The sequence below is a fragment of the Aphelocoma coerulescens genome, chromosome 1, assembly GCF_041296385.1.
Source record: "Aphelocoma coerulescens isolate FSJ_1873_10779 chromosome 1, UR_Acoe_1.0, whole genome shotgun sequence".
Classification (NCBI taxonomy): domain Eukaryota; kingdom Metazoa; phylum Chordata; class Aves; order Passeriformes; family Corvidae; genus Aphelocoma; species Aphelocoma coerulescens.
In genome coordinates this window covers 69,889,551-69,905,121 of record NC_091013.1, presented here as the reverse complement: position 1 = coordinate 69,905,121, position 15,571 = coordinate 69,889,551, and the positions used below count along the sequence as shown (strand labels likewise).

General features: G+C 41.1%; 1 protein-coding gene across 7 annotated transcripts in view; it reads left to right on the top strand.

Annotated features, from left to right (window-relative positions):
- Positions 1-711: 711 nt before the first annotated feature.
- The window catches only part of NBEA (neurobeachin), a 467,531-nt gene continuing 452,671 nt past the window's right edge, over positions 712-15,571 (top strand). For all 7 annotated transcript variants that reach the window (XM_069012126.1, XM_069012137.1, XM_069012124.1 and 4 more), the window contains exon 1: positions 712-1,254. In XM_069012126.1, the coding sequence (XP_068868227.1) occupies positions 970-1,254 (285 nt within the window). In that variant the 5' untranslated portion in view covers positions 712-969. The remainder of the gene's footprint in view (positions 1,255-15,571) is intronic.

The following is a 15,571-nucleotide window of genomic DNA, read 5'->3' as shown; positions in this document are numbered from 1 at the left end:
CGGTGGTCCAACCTCACGGCTCAAGCAAGGCCATCCTAGACCACATTGCACAGGACTGTATAGAGACACTTGAGTATCTCCAGCGAGGGAGACTCCACAACCTCCCCGGGCAGTTTGTTCCAGTGCACGGTCACTTTCCTCACACACAGCGTGGGGCCCGGGCGAAAAAGGCAAGGCAGACAGCACAGAGGCTGGAAGGTGCGGGAGCGGCCCGAGGGGCGCCGCACGGCTCTGCCCGGCCGGTCGGGGGCAGCGCAGGGCCCTGACCCGCGGGGCCCTGGGGGCGGCGAGGAGGCGGCACCTCCCCGTCACCGGCAGCCCCGGCGGTGCAGCGGCACCACCCGCCCCTCCCGCAGGGGGCGCCCTGGGGCGGCGGGGCGCGGCCGGGCGGGCGCACGGGGGGCTCCACCCGGTCCCTTCGGGCGGCCGTGCGAGATCTCCCCGAGCGGGAGGGCGGCGGCCCGCGGCGCACGGGCTGGAGGCGGCGGCGCGGCGGCCTCGCGCACCTGCTCACCTGTGCCCCGGCCGGCTGGGGGGGCCCGGCCCGGCCACTCCCCCGACGGGCTCGGCGCAGGCGCCCTAGCGGCTACCGCAGGCAGGGGGCGGCAACATGGCGGCGTGAGCGGCGGCGGGTTCGGCTCCACAACAACAGCGGCAGCGGCATCGCTCGCGCCGCCGTCCGCCCCGAGCGCCGCTCGCCCCCGCCGGGCCGCACCGCGCTCGGCGCCGCCCGCGTCCCCGGCCTCGAGGCGGGGAGGCGGCCCCGGCCGGGCAGCCCTCGGCTAACGGGGCATCGGCGCCCATAATAATCCCTCATTATAGCGGAGCGGGGGAGCGGCTCCTGGGACAGTGCCTGCGCCTCGGGCCGGCTCCCTGCGGCCCCGCCGGGTGCGACTGCGGTGGATGCGCGGCTCGGCCCGGCCGGGCGGGGAGGCGGCGGCGGCAGGTGCCGGTAACGGCGGGGGGTAAATGGCGAGCGAGAAGCCGGTGTCGGGGCCGGACCCGCAGCCCGCGGGACTCATCTCCGTCGGGGCCGGTGGTGGTGGAGGCGGCGGCGGAGGCGGCAGCGGCAGCAGCGTCGCGGTGATGGGGGAGCTGAGGGCGTCGGGCTCCGGGTCCGTGGTGCTCCCCGCGGGGATGATTAACCCGTCGGTGCCGATCCGCAATATCCGGATGAAATTCGCTGTTCTCATCGGACTCATCCAGGTTGGGGAGGTCAGCAACCGGGACATCGTGGAGACGGTGCTGAACCTGGTAAGCGGCCGGGCACCCCGCCCCGGTGACGCCCCGGCGGGCACCGGCCCGCGCAGCCCACCTCCGCCCGAGGCTGCTCCCGCGCCCCTCCGCCCCTGTGCCACCCGACAGGGACCTGCATCCTCCCAGCCCCCGTGTCCCTCCTACACGTACGGCCCTTCTCCAACCATCCTTCCTTCCCAAACTCCTCTTGTGCCTCTCTCTCCTCGTTAATGCCGCGACCTGCTCATCTCCTCGTCGTGCGTGTGACAGAAGCCCCCTCAGCGCTCCCTAAACTCCACGCAGGACCCTGCCTAGTACAGACAGGCCACTTCCCCTTCCCAGTGCCTCGTCCCGGCCGCCTCCTGCAGAATGTAGTGTGTGCAATTTACAGTGAGAAAAATAAGGAGATTAAGTAATTCGCAATTTCGTGTTATGGACACTGCCCTTTAACCTAGTAGCTTCCTCTTGGGAAGAAGAGTGGCATAAATGTAGTATCTGGTTTTAACTGAAAAACGTTAAAAAAACCCAGCCTGAGCTGGTATCTTTTCTTGGTGGCTGAAACATGTGAAGGGTTTAACCCTGTTAGATCAGAGCTAGTTGAGCATTTTATGTGGAGGAAAGGGGAGGAGGGAGATTTTTGCAAGGATTTAATATGCTTTAATATCTGTAATAAAGAGTTAGTTGTGTTGCAGTATTGTATTGGGTTGCCCATGTCTTAATAACCTGCCATGCTTTCCAAAACACATTCTTGTCTGCAAAGTAAGTGTTGTTGCTACTTTGGTCGAAGGTCTGTGTGTTGCAAAATACTATTGTACAGGGGTAAATAGCCGAAACAAGGAGAAAATGCTAAAATGTACCTCCTTAGTCAGCTGCTCACTTCATGGAGTGAAAGAGTTACTGCAGGACTGTATGACTTAATGTTTTTGCGCTACCTACACCAAAGCCTGAGGAATCCACAGAAGCCAAGCGAGTGCATCTAAAAATGAATCACTTTCAATTATGTGCAATTTGGTGCTGTTCCTGAATGCGAGATTTGCTGCAGCAAAGCTTTTGAAGCAGTTCAGTCAATGAAATACCCTCAAATTTTGCACATAGAATAGGATAGAAAAATGACTGCTCAAAACTGAATGGCAATTAATTGAAACTGCCTTTGTTTCAAATGAGTTTAATGCTTCTATCCTCCAATCATTTTATACAAAGTCATGTAAAGATATATTTTGTTTCAAACACTTTAAAAAGATGTATTCTTCTGTTTGACAGTTATTTGCATTTGACCTAGCACAGACTGAATGGAAAAGCTGCAGCAGGCAGGGAAGGACGTAATTTGGTCAGATCATTTTAATATTTATGGCTTGTCTGAACACACAGGGTTAAAACTGATAGTTTTGTGAATATGTCAAAACAGTAATCTGGTATATTTCCCATTCCTTTCTACAAGCTGTTTGACAGCTTGAAATTGTAAATTTTATTTTTGTTCTTTGTACAAGTGTGGTACAAGTCATCATAACTTCATTGGTTTATTACCCATTTCTTTAAAAGTAGCACTCAAAATAAGTGAATGACATGCAGTTATTTTATTAACTGGCTTTGTGTAGATCATGACAGATACAAAGATGTTTAATCCTTTTCTGGTTTTCTTTCTTCTTTCATTCTTACTGATATTTAAGCTCATTTTAATTCTGGTTGTTAGTGCACCAGCAACTGGATTAACATTGGCTTGTCTTTGGCGGAGAGGTTAAGAGTATGTTTTGGTATCTGTGTGGAGGACATCCATTGCTTGCGTATAAGACAGACCTGCTAATTAGTTCCTGTTTCTGAAAACAATGTTTATATTTTAAAATAAACACAAGAGTGTTTAAACAGTTCTCTCAGCACTGGGAGACATATATGAATGTGAAACTGCTTGTGAGTCTGCTGCAGCAGCGATGCATCCTGGATCAGTCATTACTTAACAGATGGACTCTAATATACAACAGTCAGTATTCACAAAGCAGAGAGAGATTATATTGTGTCTGTAATTTTTTTTTTCTCAAGGCAGTAAATGTTTCAAAATTACATTTTTATATTTTAAACTTAATTTACTCACATGTGAAACAAACAGGGGATATGGCAGATACAAAGTAAAGCTGATGGCATATGCCTAAACTACTAATCATTGTCTAATTCTGTATTAAGGATTTTAGTAGCAACTTGAAATAAAGTGCAGTTTGCTATTTTAGCATCTTTCAGGGGGTGGCTGGGGGTAGAGAGAACTATTTAGTTTGGTATTTTTGTTGTTTTGTTTTTCTTCAGTCTTTACCTGTACTACTCCTGAATGACTTTTGATGCAAATGTGATACTGACTGAACAGTACTAAAGAGCTGATCTTGTTTTGATACATCAGTTGATATGTTAAGTTTCTGAGAGAAATATAACCTATACTATGCCATATTGGGTTGCTATAAGCCTTTTGGTAATAGCTTTTTAGTATAAGAATTCTGCATAGCTGAGATGTTTTATTATCAGAGAGAATCAGAAGTTAAAGATGGAGATACTTTTTAAATTTTATTATCTGAGATTATTGCTGTCTTTTGTGTAAAGCTTAAATAAGTCTGTTCATTCTTCCTGAATCTGCGTGGAAGCAGCAGTAAATGTCCGAGACAAAACTTTGATTTGCTGTGCCCTTGTCGTGGAGGTCGTCACTCTTCTTTCCTGTTAAATTGTGCTTTTAGGGTTTCTCTTGAAGAGTTTTTATCTTTAAATGTTTGTTTTGGTGGCCACACACTGTGATCTCTATTACTGCATTTGGACTTAAAAATGTAGTGCCTTCTGATAATGATAGACATAGTGATTTATTCTATCTGTGAGGTGAGGAAGTGTATTTTTTGCAGTGCTGAAAATCTTTCTGGTCTAATATCTTGTTGGATTTTCAGCTTTTCCAAATTTTAACAGTGCACTTTCAGCTCAGACAGTATTTGTTCTTTGGCATGCATTCATTGTTGTGAGGTTGGTTGTTTCTCTTGGTACTTTTCTTAGTGTTTCCTCAGAACTTGCTGTGTACAAAGTTCTGTTAAACTGGTGAACTTGTTTCATGGAGTATCACTTTGTAGAATATCTAGTATTACTTGTGTTATTTTTCATTGTTTAACATTATAGTGAAAGACATAATGAAGAGAGGGTTCAGCCTTTTGTATGCCAATGCCTATGAAGGCCTCAGTTATCCTTAGAAAGACCTGCTGGTGTTAGTACTGTGAAGGTCAGAAGATCTTAAGAATCTATGAACTGAATGCTTTTTTAGAATGATTTTGTGGAATATTGTATTCTTTTTACATTTCTGCCTTGCTGTATCACATGCATTCTCCTGTGATGGTGCTTATTTTGGTTTTGGTCTGTGGGTTTAATATGAATTCCCAGGCTCAGCATGCTCTCTCTGAGATGTGTGTTCACTGACCCTTGTGTACTGCAAAGCACCAAACTGGAAAGGGCTTTCCTTAAAAACAGTGTAATCCTCTAATTACTCTGAGGGATTTCTCTTTGGGGTATTTTGACACCAGTTCTGTGCTTCTATTGATGAAGAGACCTTTCCCCTTTGAACAGCTCTATTAGTTTTCTTAGGGTGCTGTCAAGGATGTTGTTATTGCATGGTAGATGTGCTTGTTGCCGTTAGACTGATGTTTAAAATAAAATTCTACCCCATGTGCTCTAGAAAATGTGATATTAAAGTGGAAGTGGGTCAGTCTATCTGTATTCTACTTTATCTACTTTTGTTTATCTGATTTCCTAGTGCAGAGTTCCCACACATGATTTTAATATGTTTTCTTTAATACACCTTGACTGGTCTTTCCTTCCATTATTTTACTGACTTGCTTTCTCAATTCTTTGCTTTTCCAGTATTTTGGTGGTCTTGGGAATTTTTTCTTCTGTGTATGTTTTAACTGACTCTTGTTTGGCCATCTTTGATCAAACACAACTATGTGAGTTGCATTGTTTCTTGGCTTTTAGGAACCTTTCTCTGTTCCAGTTTGAATTTCCTAGCATTTTTAATTTTGGGTTTTGTAGTGCTGATTCTATGGTAGTGCACAATAAGCAAGGTGAACAGGAAGCTGAATGATACTAAAAAGTTGTGACTGGTGCTGAAACATGCTGCTCATTTTGCCTGGGCATCTTGAACAGATGATGTGATGCAGATTTGAACAGATTTCAGTCTGATACAGGTGTAGCTGACCAGGGTTCTCCTTGTGCAATCTGGAAAGCTTTTATGTATGTTTTGTCAGGCTAGAGAGTGCTTGTACGAAGTAGGTCAAACACCAGGCTTAGTTCAAAAAGTCTTTTTCTGTTCTTGTTGACTGCAGCCCACGCTTCTGCCTAGCTCTTCTCGTTTTCTTGGCTGTTCCATCCTACTTCAGTGTTAGTCACCCATCACAAGAGGTAAGCCATTTTTTAGTGCTCTGTCACATTGTGTACTCGTAGGAGTGGCGTTTGCAGCTTCAGAGCAAATGGGTTGAATTATGTGAGAGATCTACAGGCTTTCTGTAGTACTGGGCATAAGGAAAAATGTAAAGGGAGGCCTGTGGAAGAAAGATGGTTTTTATTTTTTTTTCCTTTGGTACTTCTTTTCTTCAGAGGTTGGTTGAGGGTCTTCTTAAGCTGTAGTTGACTTTGGTACTTGAGTTCTTTGAATCCATTTACAGTTTGGTTGCTGCACTGTCCCATGGCACAGTTCTACTTTTATGTGGGGAGGAAGAAACACTTTTGTTCATTGGATGCAGTTGTAGTCTGAGAAAGCGTGGGCCTCCTGAGCTGTAGCCTCCATCATATGACTTTCTGTTTTTCTTGTGGAACTAGCTTTGCAGGCTTGAGAATCTTATTGCATTTTCTTGGTGAAAGCCTTCTCATTTTGAGTATAATTCTCTGCTGGTAGATGGTACTAATCAAAAAAGTGGAGTTTGGGGAATCTTTGAAGTTGGGATATTTGGGGGTTTTGTTTGCTTTTTGTTTAGGTAATACTTAACTGAAGGTGGCAGTCCTTGTCCAAGTTACTGTCTGTCCCACTGGTCCTTTGGTCCCTGCTCATCTATCCAGCTAATCTGTGTTTGGACATTACTGTACAAGCTACCAGAGCCAGATGAAAAGAGAGTATCTAATGTGAGAGTTTGTCATAACATTCCATGGGCAGCTACTTTAGCGTACCATAGCTGTTGTCATCGTTTAATGCTTCTGTGGAAAACTTAGTTTTGGTTACAGAAAATCCTTGGATGACTGAATGTTCATTTAATTATTTTAGTATAACTGATTTTTTGGGGGCTTTTTAATCTAATCTTTGGCAGTAAGTGTTTATGGCTGAGAAGCTTTTTCAGTCCTTGTATCAGTCGTAAAGCACTAATGGTATCTCAGCAGGTGGCTTGGAATCTGCTGGAGTTCTGTTATGAGGGGTTGATACATTTCTATAGGCGATAACTTTTAAAAATCTGTCTTGTTGAGCATGTAACTGAGTGTTCCTTAATGCTTAACTGTGAATAGCTATTTTCTTCTTAGCTTTACATCTTACTTAACTTTACTTCTCACTTGTCTCTACAGGATTCAGTTCATGGATTATAAGGGAGGTGAATACTTAGAGGTTTTTTTATTTTTGTCACACTGAAGTAATAAAGTTGTGAGACTGGTATTGAAAAAATACCTGCAATCCACCACCTTTCCCCCTAGTCCCTCCTGAGACCCTACCTTTGTTTTATCCCTTTGCATCAAGCAAAGGGTTAGCACCTTTCTCTATCAAGATGCTATTTTTACAAAATTGTGACCTGATTCCCCATTTAAGCTATGTGTTTTACAAGACTAAGTGTTTAGATGTGTACTGGGTTATACACTAACCTTTCTCTCTACTCTCCATATTTTCTCCCCTCCCTGCTTTCAGATGAGTACTCAGAGGGGTAGAACTTGGGGCCATGGCTCATAGCATTGATGAGGCTGAGGTCTAAGAGGCTGTGGTGCAGTTTTTTCTTTCATGTTAATGCTTTTCATGTTAATGTCTTCACTCATACATCTTAAATATATGAATAACTGTCTATATTCATCCTTAAAAAAACCCAACCAAAAACTAACACCTGAAACCTGCATAATCTCTGAATTCCTACCACAGTGTTTGTTCCTGTTTTACACTGTATTGAATTTAGTCAAAGTGGAATGAAATCTGTGATTGGGTTAGTACCAAAACTGAATATTTTCTGATAAATGCTGTGCACCGTATTAACAGAATGTTAACTTAATAAGCTATCTAAGCTATTTTGAATCAACCTCTTAGTCTTACCTGTTCATTACTTGGTTCTGTACCTTTTCCATTTTTTATTTTAGCCTGTCTCAGTAAATCTATTTCAGATCAATTTGTGTTGCTCTTCCATTAGTGTACAGCATTTTACTGTACTTTACACAGAACAGTATCATTGCAGCTACCTTATTATATATTCAATGTGCCTGGTGGCCAGAGGGTCACTGTAGTAGTGTGTGTTCATGCTGATGAAGTTCCATTTATTTTTTTAGTGAAATTTGATCATTAATTACCATTTGTTTTTATGGGAATACCCATTGTGGAGTTTTATTGATTCTTGCATGGACAGAACCTTTAAGCTTTCTTTAAGCCTGAATCAAATTTAGAACTTGCCTTTATAATCAGAGGCAGCAGATCTTTTGAAACATCAGTTTTGAATTTGATGACCTACCTCCCACATCTGTCTTGCAAGAGCTTGGCATAGATGTAATGATACAGTATCCAATATATGGTCATCAACATAAAGATAATGAACAATTAAAAAATATTTTATTTGTGGAGAGTCACATATTGCTTCCTTAATGATAGAAACATCCACTTCTGCTATAGGATTGAGGTGGATTTTAGCGGTTTGAACTGCAATTTTCTAACTTCCAATTTAAGAAGATTGTTAATGACATTAATATCTAAGAGAAAGATTACCTTTTGTTTCCAGTAGAGAAGCACCTCGACTTCTGATCAACCTACTGATGGTCTGCTAAAATTGCATTCCAGTAATTTTTACAGTTTAGCTTTTTTTGTACTTTTGACATAGATGGAAAATATTAACCTTTGGTAAATAAGTAGGTCTAAGTAGTTTTGGTGTTACTGAGGTTTATACGAGCAATGTCAATTTATTTATTTTAACGCAACCCTATAATGTGGCTACCCTGCTTTCCTTTAAAATTGGGTTGCATCACTGAAATTGTTCCAACATGACAATTCACTGAAAGCTTGTACAAATGCGAGTACTGCTAATGCTGTTCAACAGCTTACAAATGCTTGGCATCTGTCTTTGCAAAATGATGGTTCTTTCACTGCCCTTTTGTTTAAGAGTTGAAAGCCTTCTTTAACTATGCAGAATAAGTATTAAGTTTTGGAATTAGCTGAAAGTGAGATAGGGCAAAATATTCACTAACAAGTGAAGTTGTTATTCATATCATGCTTTTTGTTACCTCATGGCTTTTGTAGTACTGGGACAGTGTAGACAGGAGAATGGAAATAATCATTCTTTCAGCAGATTCTTCAAAACCAATGAGGCATTGTAATCAGTTTTATGTGATCTCACTTCTTTTTTTGCTTTTTAAGTCTTCATATTCTGTGATAAATACTAAATTACATGAAATTTTCCAACTTTTATTGAATTTTGATTGCCTGCTTTAAGAGTCACTGTAGCAGATTTGAGACTTTTAAATTTTGTTTCATAAAAAGAAAATAGTTTGAATATTTATAAACACAAACATGAATTTGAAAACCTATCCTTTGATGAGAAAGAATCCCATACAAACCTGTTGCAACAGACCCTTACCACAGAGTTACAGGAAACAGTAAAATATGCTTTCATTAAATATAGAATAGTAGCAATGGAATACACACTCAAGCTAGAAATGAACCAACTGAAGCCAAGCTGTTTTGTATTCTCATGCCTGACCAGTCAGTTTCTTCAGCAGTATTTAATGTAGCTCACTGCATAAAAAAATATTTCTTGATTTAATTGGGAGCAAAAAATCTTCCTATGTCACTGTTAATGTTAAAAACCTTTAATTTAAAAAAAAAAGGGGGGGGAAAGAGATTTGAAATCAGGGGTGCATTCCTGCTTAAAGTCGAATGTATGTTTCTATAGCTGGCAGAACAGGAAAGCTGCCTGCTCCTTCCAATAGGACACACACATCAGAATGGACCTACAGAGCTATATCAGCTCCAGTTGCATAGCATCTTCATAATGGGAGCAAACATCAACTAGCAGATATGAGAATGCAGGGAGAATGAGCCTCCCAGGAGTCTGGAGAATGGACTTGGGGATTCAGCATCTTTGCTAAAGGACATTAACTGCATCTGTTTAATTGCAGGAATTGGAATGTGGAGAGAATGGGTAAAGAGTTTTTGCCTGAAAAGAGAAGAAAGCCTATTTTATAGGAAAAAAAATCAGCTTCATCCATCTTCAAATCATAATTTTTATGTCAATAATGAAATTTAATAAGGGGCCTCTGAAAGCTGCATTTTTAGCTATGTTAAGTTATGGAATGAGGAAGGAGGTAAAGAACCTTACTAAGTTGTGTGTTATACTTTCAAAGCTGGTGGCTTTTGCTGTTTTTCTTTAAGCTTGAGAGTTCCAATGAGTGCTCGGCATCCCCTCTTTTCCTGCTGTTGTTCCAGCAAAATGAATTACCTGTTTTTCTAAATGACAAGGTGTGTGCAGTATTTGAGTCATATCTCTGATGGCTTCTTGGCTGTTAATAATTATCTACTGAATGGATGAAACGTATGGAAACATTGGAGTAAGACTGCATTGGATTGAATTAGGTCTTCCAAGCAATATGCTCAGGAGATGGGAGCTATTTCGTTCTTCTGTTTCCCCTCAAGAGACTTGTGGAGCCCTTGCCCTGTGTTTAATTTTTGGGGTTCTGAAAATCTTTGCTGCTGCTGCTTCTGTATCTTCAGCTATGGCATATATATCTTGAGAGCACCTGTAGAAGTCTGGTTTTTGTTTGTTTTGTTTTGTGTAGCTTATTAGGTGATTTGAAAGACTTTCTTATCCGCTCATTTCTCATGGAAATGTTGCAGTCTCCATTGCATCTTTTGATACCTTAGAGAGCACTGTGTGAATGCAGAAATAGACTTACAAGAAGACCTTGTTGGAGTTGAGTCTACTATCCAAGGCTGAAAGTGAATTGAGTCCATCTGAAAAGAAACTTTGTCATACTATCCTGGGCTCTTACACACCACTGAGAAGCATCTGGCTCCCTGGTGTCTGCTCCCTGCTCACCTTACCCCCTGCTACAAATGCACATTTATAAGATCTCTTCAAACCTTCTCTTCTTAAGGCTGAATAATCCCAGCTCCCTTCAGCCTTTCTTTGTATGTCAGATGTTGCAATTCCTTAATCATTCACACATTTATTATATATCTTTATTCTCCTTGTGCAGATAACAAAAAGTGGGAGGTGGGGTCTCAGAAGCTTTTTAATTATAGCAGTCCTCTTCCTCATCTCACAGTATGAACTGCAATATCTACCACAAATAATCCAATGTAGCAATACTTAGCAAAGGACAATTTGCACCACACGCAGCCAAGAAAAAAACAGACCTTGGTGAGCCACAGCAGTGAACATTTGCTTTTCATCCGTTGTGCCTGCTTGTTAATAGTCTTGGATGAAACACAAACCAAGACTGTCTGTCAGTTCTGCAAATCACCATGATGGTTGTGTTTAAGCTTTATTTCTTGGGTTTCAGAAATAAAAAATGTAGCTACATTTGATACTTTGCTGAGAAAGTACAAAGTTAATGGCATAATACTGAGTTAATGAAACTTTGTGGCTCCTTACATATACTATAAATACTACCTTATTCAACAAATTAGTGTGAAATGAAATCAAACTAGAAGAGCTGTTAGCATAGTTTTCAAAGCTGTAGATGCTTGATATTAGTAGGAAAAATAAACATATAAAATTCAGTATAGAGCCAAGGTTGTTGAAATTCTGCATTGGGTTTGTCAAAAATAATAAATTCATTACTTTATATATATAGTCTCATATTTATAGATTAAATGTTCAATAGCACTTTATGTGCATATAACTGTAAGCATCTTAGAAACTAATATATGAAACAAAGATGATTGTGTAACAAAATTTTTATAGTTCATGTTTCGTGAACAGAAAAGCATTTATTCAAAGTAATTTATACTATACAGTAATAAACACATTGTAACTAGAACAATGTGTAGGCTTAGTTGCTGGGAGGTAGTCAGTCTTTCACAGTTGATACAGTACAGTATTTGACATTTTAAATATAGTGCTCACTGAATAGGAGCTGATACAGTCTTTAAAATGGATGGTTCTTCAGTGAAGTTGATAATTACAGGTATTTTCTAAAATCCAAAAGCAGGTTATTCCCAGTGCTCACAGTTGTATATTAGTATAAGGGTTTTTTTATACTTTCAAGGCCAGTTTGGATGGGGCTTTGAGCAACCTGGTCTAGTGGAAGGTGTTCCTGCCCATAGTGGGGGGATTGGAGTTAGACGATCATCAAGGTCCCTTCAAATCCAGGCTGTTCTATGGTTCTATGGTGATTCTATAACAAGGGAAAACGAACTATAGTAAAATAGTTTGTGTTTGTTTGCGGTTTTATTTCCTTAATAGAGTGTGATTAAATTCTATTTAAGAGCACATTTGGATACACTCACTTATTTGCTTGTCTTGTCTCAGATAAAAAAAGTAGTTTTCAAGTCTGTAATCCATTTTGTCACTTGAAGTTGTAGTTTAACTTTCCCTTTTTCGGAAACCTAACAACTCAAACTAATGCAAACATGTTTCTAATGTATTTAGAGCCTGTAGTGTACCTAAGCACAATCAAGAAGGATGGGAAAGGGGGGAAGCAGAAGTTTCAACTGAGTGAGGCTGATAATTTTTAGGCTGTTGAAGCTGATGTTTTTCCAGCTGAGTCTTTTTTTTTTTTTTGACAGTACCAGAAATGTATCAGAATTACCCAAATTGTTCATTGTGTAGATGAAGTTTAGCTGTTGAGAAATGGTACCATTGAAAGGAAGCTTTACATTAAAAAATAAAAACCTAACAGCATGAGTGGAAAATCCTATGTACAACAGGTTATCTTTTTTCAGTGATGCAGTATCCACCTAGATTTACAGAGACCTTGAAATGACTTGTTACATGATGTTTTATTAATTTTTGAGGTGTCTGAGGGAATTATCACCATCTGTTAATGCCAGAGTCTAAGCTGACATAGGTTTCAAAGTGCTTTGTGTTGAAATTTTTTAAGTAAGAACTCATTCTCTTAGAACTAAATGCAGTTAAGAGGTTTCAGAGTGTAAATAGAAAATAACTTTTATAGTCCAGATTTAAGCTCTTGGATCATTTGTCGTAGCTTTGGTTTATGGTCCTAGCCTGTCCTCTGAAGTTAGGATGGCTGCAAGTACATGTAATGGAGCTTTCCTCATGCAGGAGTTAGGACATAACTGACTTTTCAACTTGATTTAAGTCAGTGGAGCTCTGTTTTAGCCAGAAGTTACTTCACTCTGAAAAGAAAGCAGCATGTACAATGTATTTTATTCTGGCCGAGATCAATCCTGAAGGTGTCTTGTACCAAAAATCTGGTATTATCCAGAAGTGCAGAAAAAAAACAGTTGAAGTCTAGAAGTGTCATTACAATCTAAATCCTTTCTGGAGGTCAGAGAAATCTTGGGAGCACCTTGTTTAAATTGTTACTTCAAAATTCATCTCTCATATGCTCCTTGTGGAGTTATAGTAGATTTTAGACCTTCTTTAGTAAGAAGCTGATGAAGCCACCTGAACATTTTTGAGCATGAGCATTGGGTTGTTTTTGCTTAAGCAGTACATCTGAACTTGCTGTCTATGTTTGTTGCATTAGTTTTTGAAAAATCATGGGTTTAAAAATTCTCTTACATATACATTCTGTAGAGCATGAATGGTTGAGGACACCACATACTTCATAGTGCAAGCAGGACATGGCACAGCTGCAGCTGACAGTACAGCCAACATGAATTTTGATTTAAAATTCCTTTAAGAAATCCTGGAGATTGCCTGGGAGATAGGGAGATTTGTGGTCTAAAAGCAATCCTAACTTCAGAAGAACTCTTTGGCATTTCTATTTATTTAGAAAATGGAAATCCAACTAAATAGTCTATACTTAGTGTAGCAAAATGAGATCTTTAAAACACTATAATGAAAGGTTACTCGAGCATTATTAAAAATTAATACAGCCAAGAGAGTTATTGAGAAAAGTAGCATTTAGCAGTAATTGTTAATACATTTTGGTACTGCTATATGGTAAGTAGCTTCCAGCTCCATAGTCTGTGTTCTGTTTCCCCTGTAATATTTCATTATTTTTCAATGGTCTTTTTCTTCTCATGTATTTTTAAGTTAAGAATAATAATTCCAGATCAATAGGTTTGTCCTGTGACTGAAAACAAAGACTTGCCTGAAGTCTTTTATTGTATAAGCATCAAAATTAGCTGTAGAAGGAAAATGCTTTAAGTAATAAAACTGATCTTTGGGGAGTAGAATGTCAAATTAAAAAAACTGTATTATGATGCTTCATGGGGATAGTGTCTGGGATAATGCTCAGTTTTTGAAGATGTGGAGTTTGGGGATTGGCATGGTATAATTGTGGCCTCAGAGGATGTAGTGAGTTTGTGTTCAGGCTTTGGTAGTGGGGGGGCTACAGGGATGGTTTCTGTGAGAACCTTTGAGAAGCTTCTCCTATGTCTGATAGAGCTGGTGCCAGCCAGCTCCAAGACAGACCCACTGCTGGCCATCAGTGATGGCGGCAGTGACTGTGGGCAACAGATTTAAGTTACTGCAGAGCAGCAATTGCAGCTGGAGAGAGGAGTGAGAATTTGTGAGTGGAACAGCCCAGTACACAGCAAGGTCAGTGGAAGAAGAGAGAGAGGAAATGCTCTAGGTGCTGGGGCAGAGATTCCCTTGCAGCCCGTGGTGCAGACCATGGTGTGGCAGCTGTTCCTCTGCAGCCCATGGAGGTCCATGAGGGAGCAGAGATCAAACTGCAACCTGTGGAGGACCAGGAAGCAGAGGGATGCCTAAAGGAGGCAGTGGCCCCATGGAAAGCCTGCGTTGGAGCAGGTTTTCTGGCATGACTTGTGAACTCATGGAGGACCTGTGCTGCAGCAGTCTATTCCTGAAGGACTGCACCCCGTGGAAGGGACTCATGCTGGAGCAGTTTGTGTAAGAACTGTAGCTCGTAGAAGGGACCCATGTTGGAGAAGATCATGGAAGAATGTGTCCCATGGGAGGGACACTACGCTGGCGCATGGGAGCATAACGAGGAAGAAGTGATGGAGACAATGTGAAATGGACAAATGACAGCACCCATTCCTTGTGCCTCTTCATCATTTGGGGGAAGGAGGGAGAGAATTTGGGAGTGAAGTTGAGCTTGGAAAAAAGGGAGAGGGATGGAGGGACAGTGTTTTAAGGTTTCGTTTTATTTATAATTGTCTTACTCTTGATTTTTAATAAATTTGTTTTCTCAAGTCATGCCTGTTTTTTCCATGATAGTAATTGCTGAGCGATCTCTTCTCTGTTCTCGCTCTTATCTTGACCCATGAGCCTTTTGTTGTATTTTTTTCCCCATGTCCAGCCAAGGAGGGCAGTGGTAGAGTGCCTTGCTGGGCACCAGGTATGAGGAGATACACGTGTAGCTTAAATACTTTCATTTGTAGTTGTAAACAGAATTAGAATTCTGTGCAGGGATTGATCGCTATACACTACTATTAATTTGTCTGTATTTTGACAAACAGCTACTTTTCAGCTTTTGAATTGTGGACTTTCTTAATTGCACTGGTGTTTGCAGTGGTGAGGTATAATTAAAAAAGGTGATGGATACTTTTGAGTAATGAATAACACGTAGCTATGCATAGTGGCAGTCCTAGGTGCATTGCCATTTGTGGTACCCCAATAGATTCTGATTAGTTATGAGAACAGGCGATGGCACACAGCTCTTCAGTAACTCCACTGCTACCTCTGGAAAGTCTTGTTTGACAGAGAGGAATCAGCTTGTTCTCTTATGCAGGTTGTTAATGTCTCTCTTCATACATGTGAAGCTATTCAGAGACTTCTTGGAGGACAGTGATACCAGTAAACAGTTTGTATTAATTTTTTTGTGTTAATAATTCCACATTTCACTCCATGTGATGTGGATGAAAGTGCTTACATTTGATGCTCTATAGCTTTTATTTCTGCATCTTGGGATTATTTCCTATTAACTAGCACCCCTATTATGACACATCTGCTGGAAATGCAAGCCCAGCTTTCACATGGAAGGCTCAGAACTTGCGGTTTGTAGG